The sequence below is a fragment of the Corvus moneduloides genome, chromosome 11 (assembly GCF_009650955.1).
Source record: "Corvus moneduloides isolate bCorMon1 chromosome 11, bCorMon1.pri, whole genome shotgun sequence".
In the NCBI taxonomy this organism is placed as follows: domain Eukaryota; kingdom Metazoa; phylum Chordata; class Aves; order Passeriformes; family Corvidae; genus Corvus; species Corvus moneduloides.
The window spans coordinates 16,141,848-16,154,202 of NC_045486.1; the positions used below are offsets into that span (position 1 = coordinate 16,141,848).

Below are 12,355 nucleotides of genomic sequence, written 5' to 3' on the forward strand. Positions count from 1 at the left end.
CATAAAGCGGCGCGGGCGGGGCCCGCCGCGCCCTGAGGGGGTCGAGCCAACATGGCGGCGGCGGCAGTGCGGGCCGGGCGCTCGGCGGGTGCGGGCGGCGGCGGCGGGCGCGGGGGAGCCGTGACGGCCTGAGCGGCCGCAGCCCGGCGCTTCTCCCGGCGACATGGAGGCGGCGGCGGGAGGCGAGGACGGCGAGGAGCCCCCGCGGGAGGCCCGAGTCCTGGGCTCCGAGCTGGTGGAGACATACACGGTGCGGAGCGGGGAGGCCGTGCGGGACGTGCGGGCAGCGGGGATGGGGGCAGCGAGCGGAGATGTGGGGCAGAGGCCCCGCCGCCTCAGCGGTGCCGGGGGAGCGGGTGAGGCCGGGCTCGGTGCCGGGCTGCGTCCCGCAGCAGTACCCGGCCGGAGCTGTGCCCACGCTGAGGACGGAGCGAGACATTTGGCACAAGTTTCCGAGGGGCTTCGGGGAAAGGAGCCGCGTGGGAGCGGTGCTCAGCCGGGAAAAGCGGCACCGAGCTTCGCGTAGCCGTGGTCCTTTGGGAGAGGCGGAGGCTCCGTGAGCAAATGTCATGTTCTTGCCCGTATATATATCTATGTATATGTGCGTATGTTTATGAAAAATTGCTGTCGAGTAAACATAGCTTTCAAAGCTGGACTAAACAAAGCAGGAAATCTTTCCTTCGCGTGGAAGTATAATAATAATAATAAATCTGATCTTATTTCGGAGGAAATTAGGTGATTTAGAATAGACAGTTTTTCTCTTACCCTACCAAAAAAAAAAAAAATTGCCAGCAGTGTTTTCATTTGGGGAAGGAATGAAGCTTTTGATGTATAACTTGTTTTTTATCTGTTCTCATTCTTAGAGTTAATTGGTCTGTTTTTCAGGAAGAAGCTCATCCTAAAACAAACCTCAGCATAATTGCAGACAGAAAATGTCTCGAGCACACCACCCTTTAGTTATATAACTAAAAATGTTTTCTCCTTCTGCCTTATTTTAGTGTGATTTGAAAGACCTTTTTTCGGTAGAATGCACATGGATGACATCAGGCTTCTTCCTGCTGTGGGAGAAAAGGGAAAGCGGAGCAATGATGTAGAAAGGCAGTATTTGGAAAGTTGTGTGATGGATAAAAGTAATACTTCGTGCTTATGGTTCTGTAAAGGTATCCAGGGAAAACAGAGCAACAGGAGAGTGATTTCTGAGTTGTTAATAGGACAGAGCTTTACACAGCTGTGGCGCATGAAGAGCCTAACTCCTTCCCAGGTGATGGCCTTTGAAACATGATTGTGTGGGAATGACTTTCAGGTGGTGAGTTGTCATATTTACAGGCAAAAACTTACGGAGCATTCAGTGAAGGAGTTGGTCAGAAGCTTGAAACAAATTTTTGAGAGGTGCCTGAGCTCATTCTCTTAGTTGTGTGATGTGTATTCACAGAAACAGTACCACTGCTGTTGAGGTGTTACTGGGGTGTGTGTTAGGATGTGGTTCACCTCTCAGTCAGCATAGAGGCACGGTGAGACCTGTGGCTTGGGGACTGGAAACTTCCATTTCAGGTGTGAACCAAGACTCAGCAGTGTTAATGCTGGTGTTGAGAATTTCCATCAGTATCATGCAATACCAGTGAATGGGAAAATCAAGTGCATTCAGTTGACAAAATGTGTTATCTGCCCCCTTATCCCAGTGGAAGTTACGGTGCAGGAGGTGAAACAGGTGCTCCTTTGTTGCTTCAGACTGCAAACAAGTGCTGTGGTAGGGCCATGCTTTGGTAATACCATTAATGTTCTAGAATGAGCTGTAGTTCAGGTGTGTAACTCTGCAGGTAGTGTTCATCTGATCAGCTGATAGTTGAGGGTAGCATTTTAAGCTGCTGCAGCTAAGCCCAAGAAAGCTTACTTTTTCAAGGCCAGATTTCTTTCTTTAATGGTTATGGACATACCATGCTATTTTAATGTCATTTTTCTTGGGAACTTTAAAATTACAGTGTATGAAAGACAAGATTTACCAGTATTTGGTCCTACTTTGATCCTCTTGCTGCGTTTTTGAAGGCATGTTGGCACTAAGCTTGCCTGTGTGTAAACCTCCTGAAGCTGTTAGCAGGACTCCAAGCCTGCAGTCAGCTTTTATGAGACAGGCCCAAACCATTAGAAGTGTGGGAATAGATCTTTACATGAAAGCAGAAGTTTTACAAAATTCATCACAGAACGAAAAGTTTTTGAAAAAAATAGCATGTGTTTAGTGTTCAGAATTAGTTGACTGGTGCTTAAGGACATGACAAAGACCTGCACCAGGGCAGAGATTGTTAAATGGTGTCAAAGTCAAGTTCGGTAAAGGTAGGAAAGGAAATACAGCTGTAGCAACCTGGATCTTCATCCATTACCATGTGGTCAGGTGGCAGTGATCCTATTTACATCCTTGTTGTTTTTCTTGTGGCATATGAGCTTCTCGTACTCTGTATTTCAGAGCTCAGTCTCAATAGAAGGGGACTGTAATGACATCCATTTGGCAGCTGTGGTATTAGATCCTGTAGAATATGTCAGGGAGGCCCACAGTTCTGTGTAATGTTGAAGGTACTTTCAAAAACGTGATTCTTGTTGGAGTTTTTAGCATTAAAGGCAAGGAAAAAATCCTGCACTGGTTGATGTGTTTTCTGTTGGGTTAGTAAGGCATGAGTACTTCTACGGGGTGTTTTTCCTGGGTGTGCTGGTCCAGCTGATGCTGACTGAAGACTGGTTTTGAGTAGAAGGCCTCAAGGCCGTCAGTGCTTCGTTTGTTTCCTGCTATGCATTTGTTTAGCCTAAAATTGCCTTCCTGCTTTTCCTGTCTTTTGCAGCTGTTTTTAACATAAATACTAACCTTGATATTTAAGGAAAATAGTGTTGCTTCCTTGAATGTGTGTAAACTGTCTGACTACTTGATGAGGCAGGGAGGAGGAGACGTGGCTGCATCACTGCTCTGGAATTTGGGACCTGCTGGCTGCAGTCACACCTGTGTCCCAGGCTTCCTGTGGAGAGCTCTGTCATTTAAGTGTTGGGTTGTTTGGTTTTTTTACAGTACTGAAGCATGTGCATTTGAATGAGGCACACTGTAGAAATGCAGGTTTTCCATGTAAAGCAAGGTAGGCAGGTTTGTGTACTGTGTACAGGAAGCGAACAAAAAGCAGTCTGGAATCACTGTTGTTCATTTAATAGCTGGCTTAAAAATGTTTAGTAGGTCTTTCACCTCTCAGTATTTAGGAAGATGAAGGGATGCTGCTTGGTGATGTGGGCTCTTAACTGCAAATAACTTGTAGTTGCTTGCTAGAAAATAAAGAAAATATACACAGCACTGTAAATACGCCAAACACTTTACAAAGTAGAACATAACCAAAATAACTGATTTGTAGAAAGATGGACAAAACTTTTTATACAGAAGAGTTTGGTAGAGAGAGGTGGAGGAGGAAATCCTATGAATGTAAAGGCTTTTGTGTTTTAGCTCAGTAGAAGTGCAGTTTGTGGTGTAAGGATGGGTGGGGATTTCATATGGTGTATTTATTTATGTCTGGAAGAAAGAGCAGTGTGAGAATGTCATCGTTTATCCATGTATTCACTTAGTGCTTGGTGTGACAGGCAGCCCTTGGAGAACCTTAACTTAAGCTGTCAGCCTTGTCATATTAGTGCACTCAAAATTTGTTGATGATGAACTTAAGCTCCTAAAACTGAGATGTCTAAGGGGATTTTTTTGCTTTAAAACGATTTGTTTCTATATTAAGACAAGTCTTAATAAGCACATCAGCATATTGCATTTATATATTTATTCTTCAGTATAATGGCAGCTTGTGGGTTGATATGAAATCAGTTGCTGTCTCTGCATACTGATGCTGTTTGTGGGGTGAATATGTACTGCCTGCTCTGGCTGCCTTCTAGATGGGGAATGCTATGGCTTTTTAAAGATTTAACTTGAGGAATTATATCAGTGCCTGTGAACACTCACTTTAACAGGTACTTTCCCAACCAGACTGTCCATTTCACTGAGTGCTGAGTTTCTAGAAGTGGTTAGTGCTTGCCATTTCAGCAAAAGGATACAAATTTACTCTGTTTTATACAGAGAGAAGGGTGTTCCTTCCTCACCTGATTTGCTGTCAGGTGGGGGCTGTGAAGTTACTGGGTTTCCAGTGTCTAATATGAGGTTTCATGCCTTGTGTACTCAAATGTGCGATGCCTTTAGATGTTCTTGCTCTGCCACAGTTGAGCATAATCAGCTTTTCAAAAGAACTTTATTATGTCTTATAGATGTAGTACTTCTGTACTTCTGTAAACCTCTAAGTTTAGTTTCTTTGAGTGTCTCCTTGCTTTCCTCAAGGTTAGGAGGTGCTTTTGAATGCTGGTGTTATTCCTGTTCTGGTTTGTCACCAGGACAGTGATTAATCCTGATCTGCTGTTTCCCAACACAACATGACAGGAAAGCAGGCACAGGCCTTAATTGAGTCCATAATTCTGTGTGGGCATTCTTCTGTGTTTTCAGTGCTCATCCCATCACTGACGTGTCACTCACTGCATGCACTAGTCAGACATCTTGGTTTGGTTCTCTTTAGGACTTGGGTTTTGTTCAGTGAGCCAGTGTCAGATGCTTACAAAAATAAAACTGGCATGAGCTATAGTTCATCTTCTAAAATGCAGGTGGCATTCTGTTTAATGTTTGACATTGTGCTGCTCTGTACTTGCAGTAAGTGAAAACTGTTCTTTTATGTAACAGATCGAAACTGTTGATGCTTTTTGTTTTCTCAAGTGGGTTTAGCAACTAGATATGCATCATCCTCATAGCAGCTATGAGTCAGCTCTGGGTGATCTGTGGTAGTAAGCAAATTCTCAACTGTATTAAATGATTTCAAGATTTGATTAAGTTGGTGTTTTCCCCAAGGAGTATAGTTGGATTGGATAGTATAGTTTATTTAATTTGTTGTATTCAAGTAGCTGTGGAACTGGTTTTGCAGAGCCTTGTTTGTTTTCTACTTGTGTTTTATCTTGTCCCTTTAAAATTTCTTTGGAGTGGCTTGTTTCTGGTATGTCTAAAAGAAGACTGGGTTTCCTGCAAAACCAGTACTGTTCAATCCAGAAAGTCACCTAGAATGAAAATTTTTGTCTGGTACGTGCATGGCTAAAAATACGTAGTTTTGTATTAGGAAATGTTGGGTTGCTTTAGATAATTGTAGTGATTCTTTGGGCACAGTTACTTTTCAGGAAGATACCTTGTGTGCTTTACCCTAAAAGGAGTAACATAGTATCCAGCCAACCAAGAATTTGTTTAGGTTTCTCAAGAGTTAAGCTCCAGAATTCTGCTTAACTGAAGTGACAGCAGGATGCTTGCCAAGTTCCTCTGCCCATTGTGGAACTTGGTAGATGGAAGAAGGGATGCTGCTGTCTCAAGCTTGTGGGTAGCTATGAATACCAGTTTCAGTTAGCAGAAACTTTCAGAAAAATAAGTAGCTTAGAGCCCTTGGTTATTAACCTTTGGGTTGCAAAAATGAAAACCATCACTTTGCACTGAGGCATCTGCATCTTCTTGTGTGTGGAGCAGCCTCATGAGTGAGCTCAGGCATCCCACATCAGCAGAGTCACCTCAGAGCTGGGGCTGGCGTTTTGTTAGCTCTGATTCTTGCCAAATGTAGAACCACCTTACAGTGCCCATCGACCAGCAGGTCTCACAGTCAGCTTCTCCTTAAGGCAAACGTTGTACAGTGTCCTTACTTGAATTTCTTCCTTTCAGGTATACATTATTCAGGTTAGTGTTGGCAATCATCAGTGGACAGTCAAACATCGTTACAGTGATTTCCATGATCTGCATGAAAAGGTAAGAATGTTAAAACTGTGGCCTTGGTCTCGTACAAAACATTGTACAGTTCTTGTAGTTCTGTTCTACAGAATGTTTTACATAATTTCTTTCTTCAATAAAGAGAGATTTTAATAAAGTGCGAGTGCCAGATACCATCTGAACTGCAGACTAAGTCCTTTTTGTGAGAACATTATTGCTTGCCCCTGTTACATTCCCCTCTTGAACTGGGGGAGGTTGATCTGGACAACTTTAGCCTTGGGTGGAAGCTGTGTCAGAGAGGAGAGGTCAGGCTAGGGTCATTGAGCTTTTTGCTAAGGGTCTTTATGATCAGCTGATTTGGTGACCAAAGTCTCATCAGGGGTGGATGATAAAAATGTCCTTAAAGTAGCATGGGATAGTTACCAACCAGTGCTGATAAAAAAGAAATGAAAATGAGGAAAAGTCTACTTTATTTGAGAGTGTTCTGCTTTCTCAGAAATGCACCGGTTATTTTGTTGTTTTATTACATTTGCTACATTCTGCCCTCGTACTGTGAGTGATTCTTTGAGCAGACACTGTTATTAAACTTCATATCACTCCATGACAAAATGTTCTTTCTAAAAATACCTAATACTTTGAAGGCAGTAGCTAAATTTACTGAAGTAATTTTTTTTTTTTTTGATCTTCCCAGGATCAGGCAACATGCACTTAATGTGTTCCATTGCATCTTTTGCGTGAGTTCAGATGGTGTGTCAGGTATTAACTCTGGTCTTTGTCTTTCAGCTTGTTTCAGAAAAGAAAATAGATAAAAATCTGTTACCACCAAAGAAGATCATTGGAAAAAATTCCAAAAGCCTGGTGGAAAAAAGACAAAAGGAACTGGAGATCTACCTGCAAACTCTGCTGCTCAAGTTCCCTGTTACTGCACCAAAAGTTTTGTCACACTTTCTACACTTTCATTTATATGTAAGTTATGTTTTTTGTGTCTGAATAGAGGCCTGAGTGTCTTTCCTTAGCTCTTTGACATAGAGAGAATTCTGTGGAATCTTCATGAATTCGCTGAAATGGTTCTTCTTCAACATTTTGCACAGTATAACAAAGCATATTTTTAAGGTTTTTGACACCACTTTTTATTGCAGTAGACACTGTGCTGGGAAGTAGTGTGGGCAGGGACTCTAAGAGAAAATAAATGCTGGCAGGAGAGTTGGTAGCTGTGAATAAATGTGAAGCTGAATTGGTTAGGCTGAAGTCAATAGTGCTGGCTCTCAAATGACCATTGCATAATGGATCCACACCCTGCTACTTAGTGGCTAATGGTTGGAGCTGTGGTTCACACTGAAACAGTTTCCAGTAGCCCAAATGAAGAAAAACAATGCTTCTCTGTGGAAGCACAATGATGGAGTGGCCTTTGGAGAAATAGCTCCAGCAGACAGAATGTTACGGTAAAGGATACTTGAAGTAAGAAGCAATTACTTGATTTCATGTTCCGATTGCAATTTGTTCATCTCTTGTGTATAGTTAGGCTTTTTTTGCAATATGGCATCATGTTGTAAGGGGGAGAATGAATTTCATAAAGAGGAAAATGCACTGGAGAACTGAATGGAAAGAAGCAGCAGTAACTGCTTTGGGGTTTTGATGTTTTGAGAAGGCCCTTCATGGTTTCATAGAAAGGCTTCAGAAATTAGTCACAAGTGATCCATTAGGTGTTAATTAAGTTTGAGCAACAAAGGAAAACCTGGTTTAGTTATGTTACATGAACATAATTATCTTGGTGAGACTTCCGAGTTTGACTTAGATAAAAACGGTAGGAGGTTTATTCCACAATGTTGCTATTGCCCTGCAGATTTGAGAGAGAAGCACAGGTTTGCCACTATCAAGCCTTCTAAAATGGATTAGAGGTTTTAAATTTGTTAAAAATATGTGACAATGTAGGGAGAATTCTGTTCAGATGGAGCAAAACTCCTGATCACCAGTAAGTTGCATAATTTTTCTGTGCCTGCTCTGTCTTGTATTGACGTCTGTTTCATTAAAGTTTCAGTGTTGTAACTTCCACACGGTTTTTATGCAGGCAGAAGTTCTTCCTAGCCCCGACTTATTTTTCAGAAAGACTTTTTTTCCCCCGCTTGTTGTAATGTAATCTTTTTTTGCTTTTCCAAAGAGCTAGCAGTATTTGGATATGACTGCTTCCCTGTTTCTATACTGCTCTTGGATATTAAGAGCAAAGATGTTGCATTAATCTGCTTAATTTGCTTTAGGGGGGGGTCTGACTTACTTGTAAACTCAATTGTTTTTTGCTTGGAACTTTAGAATTCTTTTAAATATTTACAAAAAAAGTGTTAATTATTCAGGAGAAAAGCTAAATATTTACCACAGCAATTCTACTGGAAAAAATCACCTTTCTGCAGAACTTTGATCTTTTAAAATACCTTCATTACAAGACAGCCCGTGTACATACTGGAGCCACTATAATCCCTGATATTGCCTCATTAATTTATATAGGAAGGCTACAATTTTTTGTCTATTGTTTTTTGTAATATTTCCATTAAGAATGATCTACTTTTATTTCCCAGGTTAATGGAACTAAATGGAGTAGAAATACCAGCCGTAGATACATTAAACTCACTTTGAAGCCTTTAGTTGTTCTCGGTTCAGCCTAGCAAAGAGAAACAGTTGCGTGTGACAGCAATGTAGAACTGTATTCTAACTTCCACATTGAGAAGGATTTCTGCCGTGATGTGGGGATGCTTATTTTGTTGCACGGTCTTTGTCATCTTAGAAGATTTGGTTTGTTAACTTACAGATAGAAGGTTTTGCAGGAAAAGCATTGAGTACTTGCAAACTGCTGTTCAGAGACACCTGCAAACAATGGACTTCTGTGGGTGTGATGCATTTAAGTAGTTACAGCTAAGACAGAAGTCTCTTGTAGATCTGACAGGGGGATAGAGTTCCTTTTTTTTTGCCTGCTAGTCACTGAGCAGTCTAAGTCATAATCTTGTTCCAATTATAAATGTAGGAAAAAAATTTGGCTCTGTGTCCCAGATGACAAAAAGAGATACAGAGTAGAGTTTTCAATCAAGTCTGTGCTTGCCAGATGAGTGTAATTGGCTTATTCAAATGAGAATCTGAATTGTTTAATTTTGTTTGGAATACAGCTTTGAGCTTGTTGTTCTCAGAGCTATGGTGTGGAGGCTTTGTTCGTCCTCAGTGAGTGGGGCTTCAGTTACACTAAGAATGTGCTGCTTTAAAATCCTTGCCTCATCAAATAAGCTGAGCTGTCTGCTGCAGATGTCCTGTGGATGTATTCCCTTGTTATGAATCATGAGGTATTTGTCAGCAAAGTAAATTCATGAAATATTCATGTGGTGATGATCCATAATATCTGTTTATACTTTGCAGCTACCTTAAAATGAGATGTTTGTCTAGGGGAAGCTTCACCCTTACAAATAGTTTTATTTTGTTCTTTTTGTGGTCCTTTGAAAGGGAGCTGTTGGAAATGCTCAGAACTATTTCTGGACTTGCACAGAACATTTGCTTTTTGTGGAGAGAGGTGTGCCCAGGTGGGACATACTTGTATCGATCTTTGTGCACCTGCAGATTTAGAAAGTACAAATCCCTGCAAATCCCTGAGAGTTTTCAGCCTTTCATCCCAGAGCTGTCAGTGCCAGGAACGGAGGTTGAGTGCCTGAGTGAGTCCAGGAGGGGGAAGAGGGGTGATGAGAAAAGGGGGGTTTGCGTTACTTTGCAGCAAGCATAGTAGTGTTGAAGTCCAGAAGACTACTTACTTTTTATACCTCTTTTTTTCTGTAGACCTGTTAATCTAAAGCTTTCTCTGTTTTAGTGATATTCTAAGGAAATATTGAGTGCTTGAGGCATTACAACAGTCTTAATGGTAAAATTTGAAGAACACTACACTTGTAATATTTTCTTTAAAACAGAGCTGTCTTTCAAGTTGGGCTGATGATGGCTAGTAATACTTGGTCTAGTTGCTGCTGCCCTTTTCTAATGTGTGCAGGATGGGATTATTTGAATGTAGTTCACCGTCTTTCATCTTGGAAATGAAAATCATATGAAATAAAATAATTTCAAGTAATTTTTATGAATCATTATCAAGTTACAAAAAAAATCTGTAAAACAGTCATCCCTGATTTCAGTAAAAAAAAAAAAAAAAAAAAAAAAAAATCAAAGTCCTCTACCGCAGCAAAAAAAAGGATACTTCACTAAAGGTATAAATTAAAAAATTTGAACCCTTAAATATGTAAATAACACTTGATTTAAATGGTTTATTTTTTGCAGGAGATCAATGGGATCACTGCTGCATTGGCTGAAGAGCTCTTTCACAAAGGTAAGGAACTTGCAGTATTTATCCAGGAACGTTTTCCTCTCTGTTCATGCATTCACATACCTTTGATATTTGACCTCCAGACAATGAGAGGTCTGATCTTCCACATCAGACTCCAATACTTTTTCTCCCCCTTCTTTCTTTTTGTCTTTTCCTTGCTGCTTGTGCTTTAATTCAAGCTGCATTTTTTGAGGAGCTGTAACAGTCTTGCAGCCACTTTTGGAAACAACAGATTGGGTGAATTTATGTTCTGAGAAGGGTCTACTAGTTTGTGTCCTTAAGGGATAGGATGTGGCAGTGGTGATCAGGAGCTTTTGCTAAGCTCTCTGTCTCAGTGTGTTTTAGTGTAACCCATAAGGAAACTTGGTCAGTATCAGCGAGTCCTGACAGTCTGTGTATTAAATGCAAGAGATCACTTTACATATCTAAATATTATTCTTCCAGAACTCAGGAAACAGGAGACCTTCTGGCCAGTTAATTTGAGGGTGTGCTTTTCTGAGGCCAGCAGATGAAAACGAAATGCTCTTACTGTAACTACAATAGCTCCAGCTTCTCCATTAACAGCAGGAGGCATGTGAAAGGATTAATCCCTGCTATTTTTGTTTTGAAGGGCATGCAAGATGCTGCTGTATAATTCCAGTTGGCTGAGGCATGGTAGGCATGATAGGTGAAGCATGTTTCAGCATGGCCTTTCAGATTGTTCTGGCAGAAAGTTACTTTTAGGTGAAGCCACTTCAGAGTCCGTTCAGCAGATTTTGAAATATCTTAAGGAAGCTTGTGAAGAAATCTTTGCTGGCTTTGTAGTGCCTGCCGTCTCACTGATACAAGAATTGTGGATGTATCACTGACTGCTCTGTAATAGTGTAACCTTCCAGTAATGTATGTGCAGCTGGACTCTTGGACTTGCTCCCAATGAAGCTGAAGGGAATTTTACTCCTCAGAGAGCATTTCTGAGAACTCTGCTTATCACGAAAGCTGATGCTTTCTCGTCCATGAAGTCAAATTGGTGTCCCTAAAAGGAAGAAAGGAAAGATATTCATTCTGTGTGTGTGTTCCAGCTGCTCTAGCCCACACTGAGCTTGTGCTGCCTATAGAGAGGCTTTTGTATGCTGCTTCCTACTGTTCCAAGAATTAAATTGGATTGTAAAATTATAATTAGATAAGACATTTTCTGTTCCGGGTGTTTGCTTTGGTATTAGTGTGCAGAAAATCCCCATACTCTCCAATAAACACATTTACTACAATTCTGCATTTTGGCAGCATAGCAAAAGATCTGAGGTCTGTATTTTAGATGGCAGGTGCTGTGGGTTCTGAATAGAAAAAATCCTAACTGCTAGAAGTGTAGAGCTATTTCAGAAAAAGTTTCGTAACTCTTACATTATGTAAATTAACTTTGATTCCAGTCCTGTTAAGACTGAGGGAAATTTGCCATTAGTTGCATTAGGAACTTCAGGCCTGTATGATGAGTACCTACTTGAATACCTCAATTATTCTGGTGTTAAAAAAAATTATTTTGCTACCTCAATTTTCAGCTTCGATATAAATAACAAACATATATCATTATATTTTCCATGTACCATTTATTCTTGTGTAACCCTTGCAGCATTGTGTTTGATCCCAAGCTGCTCTGTTTTTCAGGAGAGCAGCTCTTAATGGCTGGAGAAGTCTTCACCATCAGGCCCCTGCAGCTGTACGCTGTCACTCAGCAGCTGCTGCAGGGCAAACCTACCTGTGCTAATGGAGATGCCAAAACAGATCTAGGGCATATTCTGGATTTCACTTGCAGACTCAAATATCTAAAGGTGAGGTCAATGTTGAATGGGTGTTTATGCTGCCAACCTTCAATCCATGTTGTTCTCTAGTCAAGATGTTTGCTGTGTGATGTGACATTTTCAGCAGTGCCCTCTGTATAGCTGCAGCCACGGAATCTTGCTGGGTACCAGTAGGGATGAGTAAAGAAATAAATACTGACCTCTTCAACCTTGCTTTCTTTGCAGGTACTATGGGTAGGCCAGTGTGTATGTATACATGTGCATATGTGCATCTATATAAATCTTGCCCCCTTTCCCTCTGTCTGACTGCATCTGAAAGTTAAAAATAAAACCCTGAAAAGTGCCTCAGTTTCCTAGATGGCCCTGAATTTCTAGCTAAAATGCCATTTCAGGTTAAATGTAAAATGGCCTCAGAACAGATAATTTTTGTCAGGAGCCAATTTGACTTTTGTTTTTCTA

The 12,355-nt window shown here is 41.1% G+C and overlaps 1 protein-coding gene across 3 annotated transcripts in view; it reads left to right on the forward strand.

Annotated features, from left to right (window-relative positions):
* The window catches only part of NISCH (nischarin), a 29,564-nt gene continuing 17,209 nt past the window's right edge, over positions 1-12,355 (forward strand). For 2 of the 3 annotated variants that reach the window (XR_004242364.1, XM_032120866.1), the window contains exons 1-5: positions 1-250; positions 5,741-5,824; positions 6,569-6,751; positions 10,079-10,127; positions 11,763-11,926. Coding sequence is in view for 2 of the 3 variants with exons in the window: in XM_032120866.1 (XP_031976757.1) it covers positions 164-250; positions 5,741-5,824; positions 6,569-6,751; positions 10,079-10,127; positions 11,763-11,926 (567 nt within the window). In the remaining variant the exon portion in view is untranslated. The remainder of the gene's footprint in view (positions 251-5,740; positions 5,825-6,568; positions 6,752-10,078; positions 10,128-11,762; positions 11,927-12,355) is intronic. The other variant, XM_032120865.1, reaches the window with a different exon arrangement.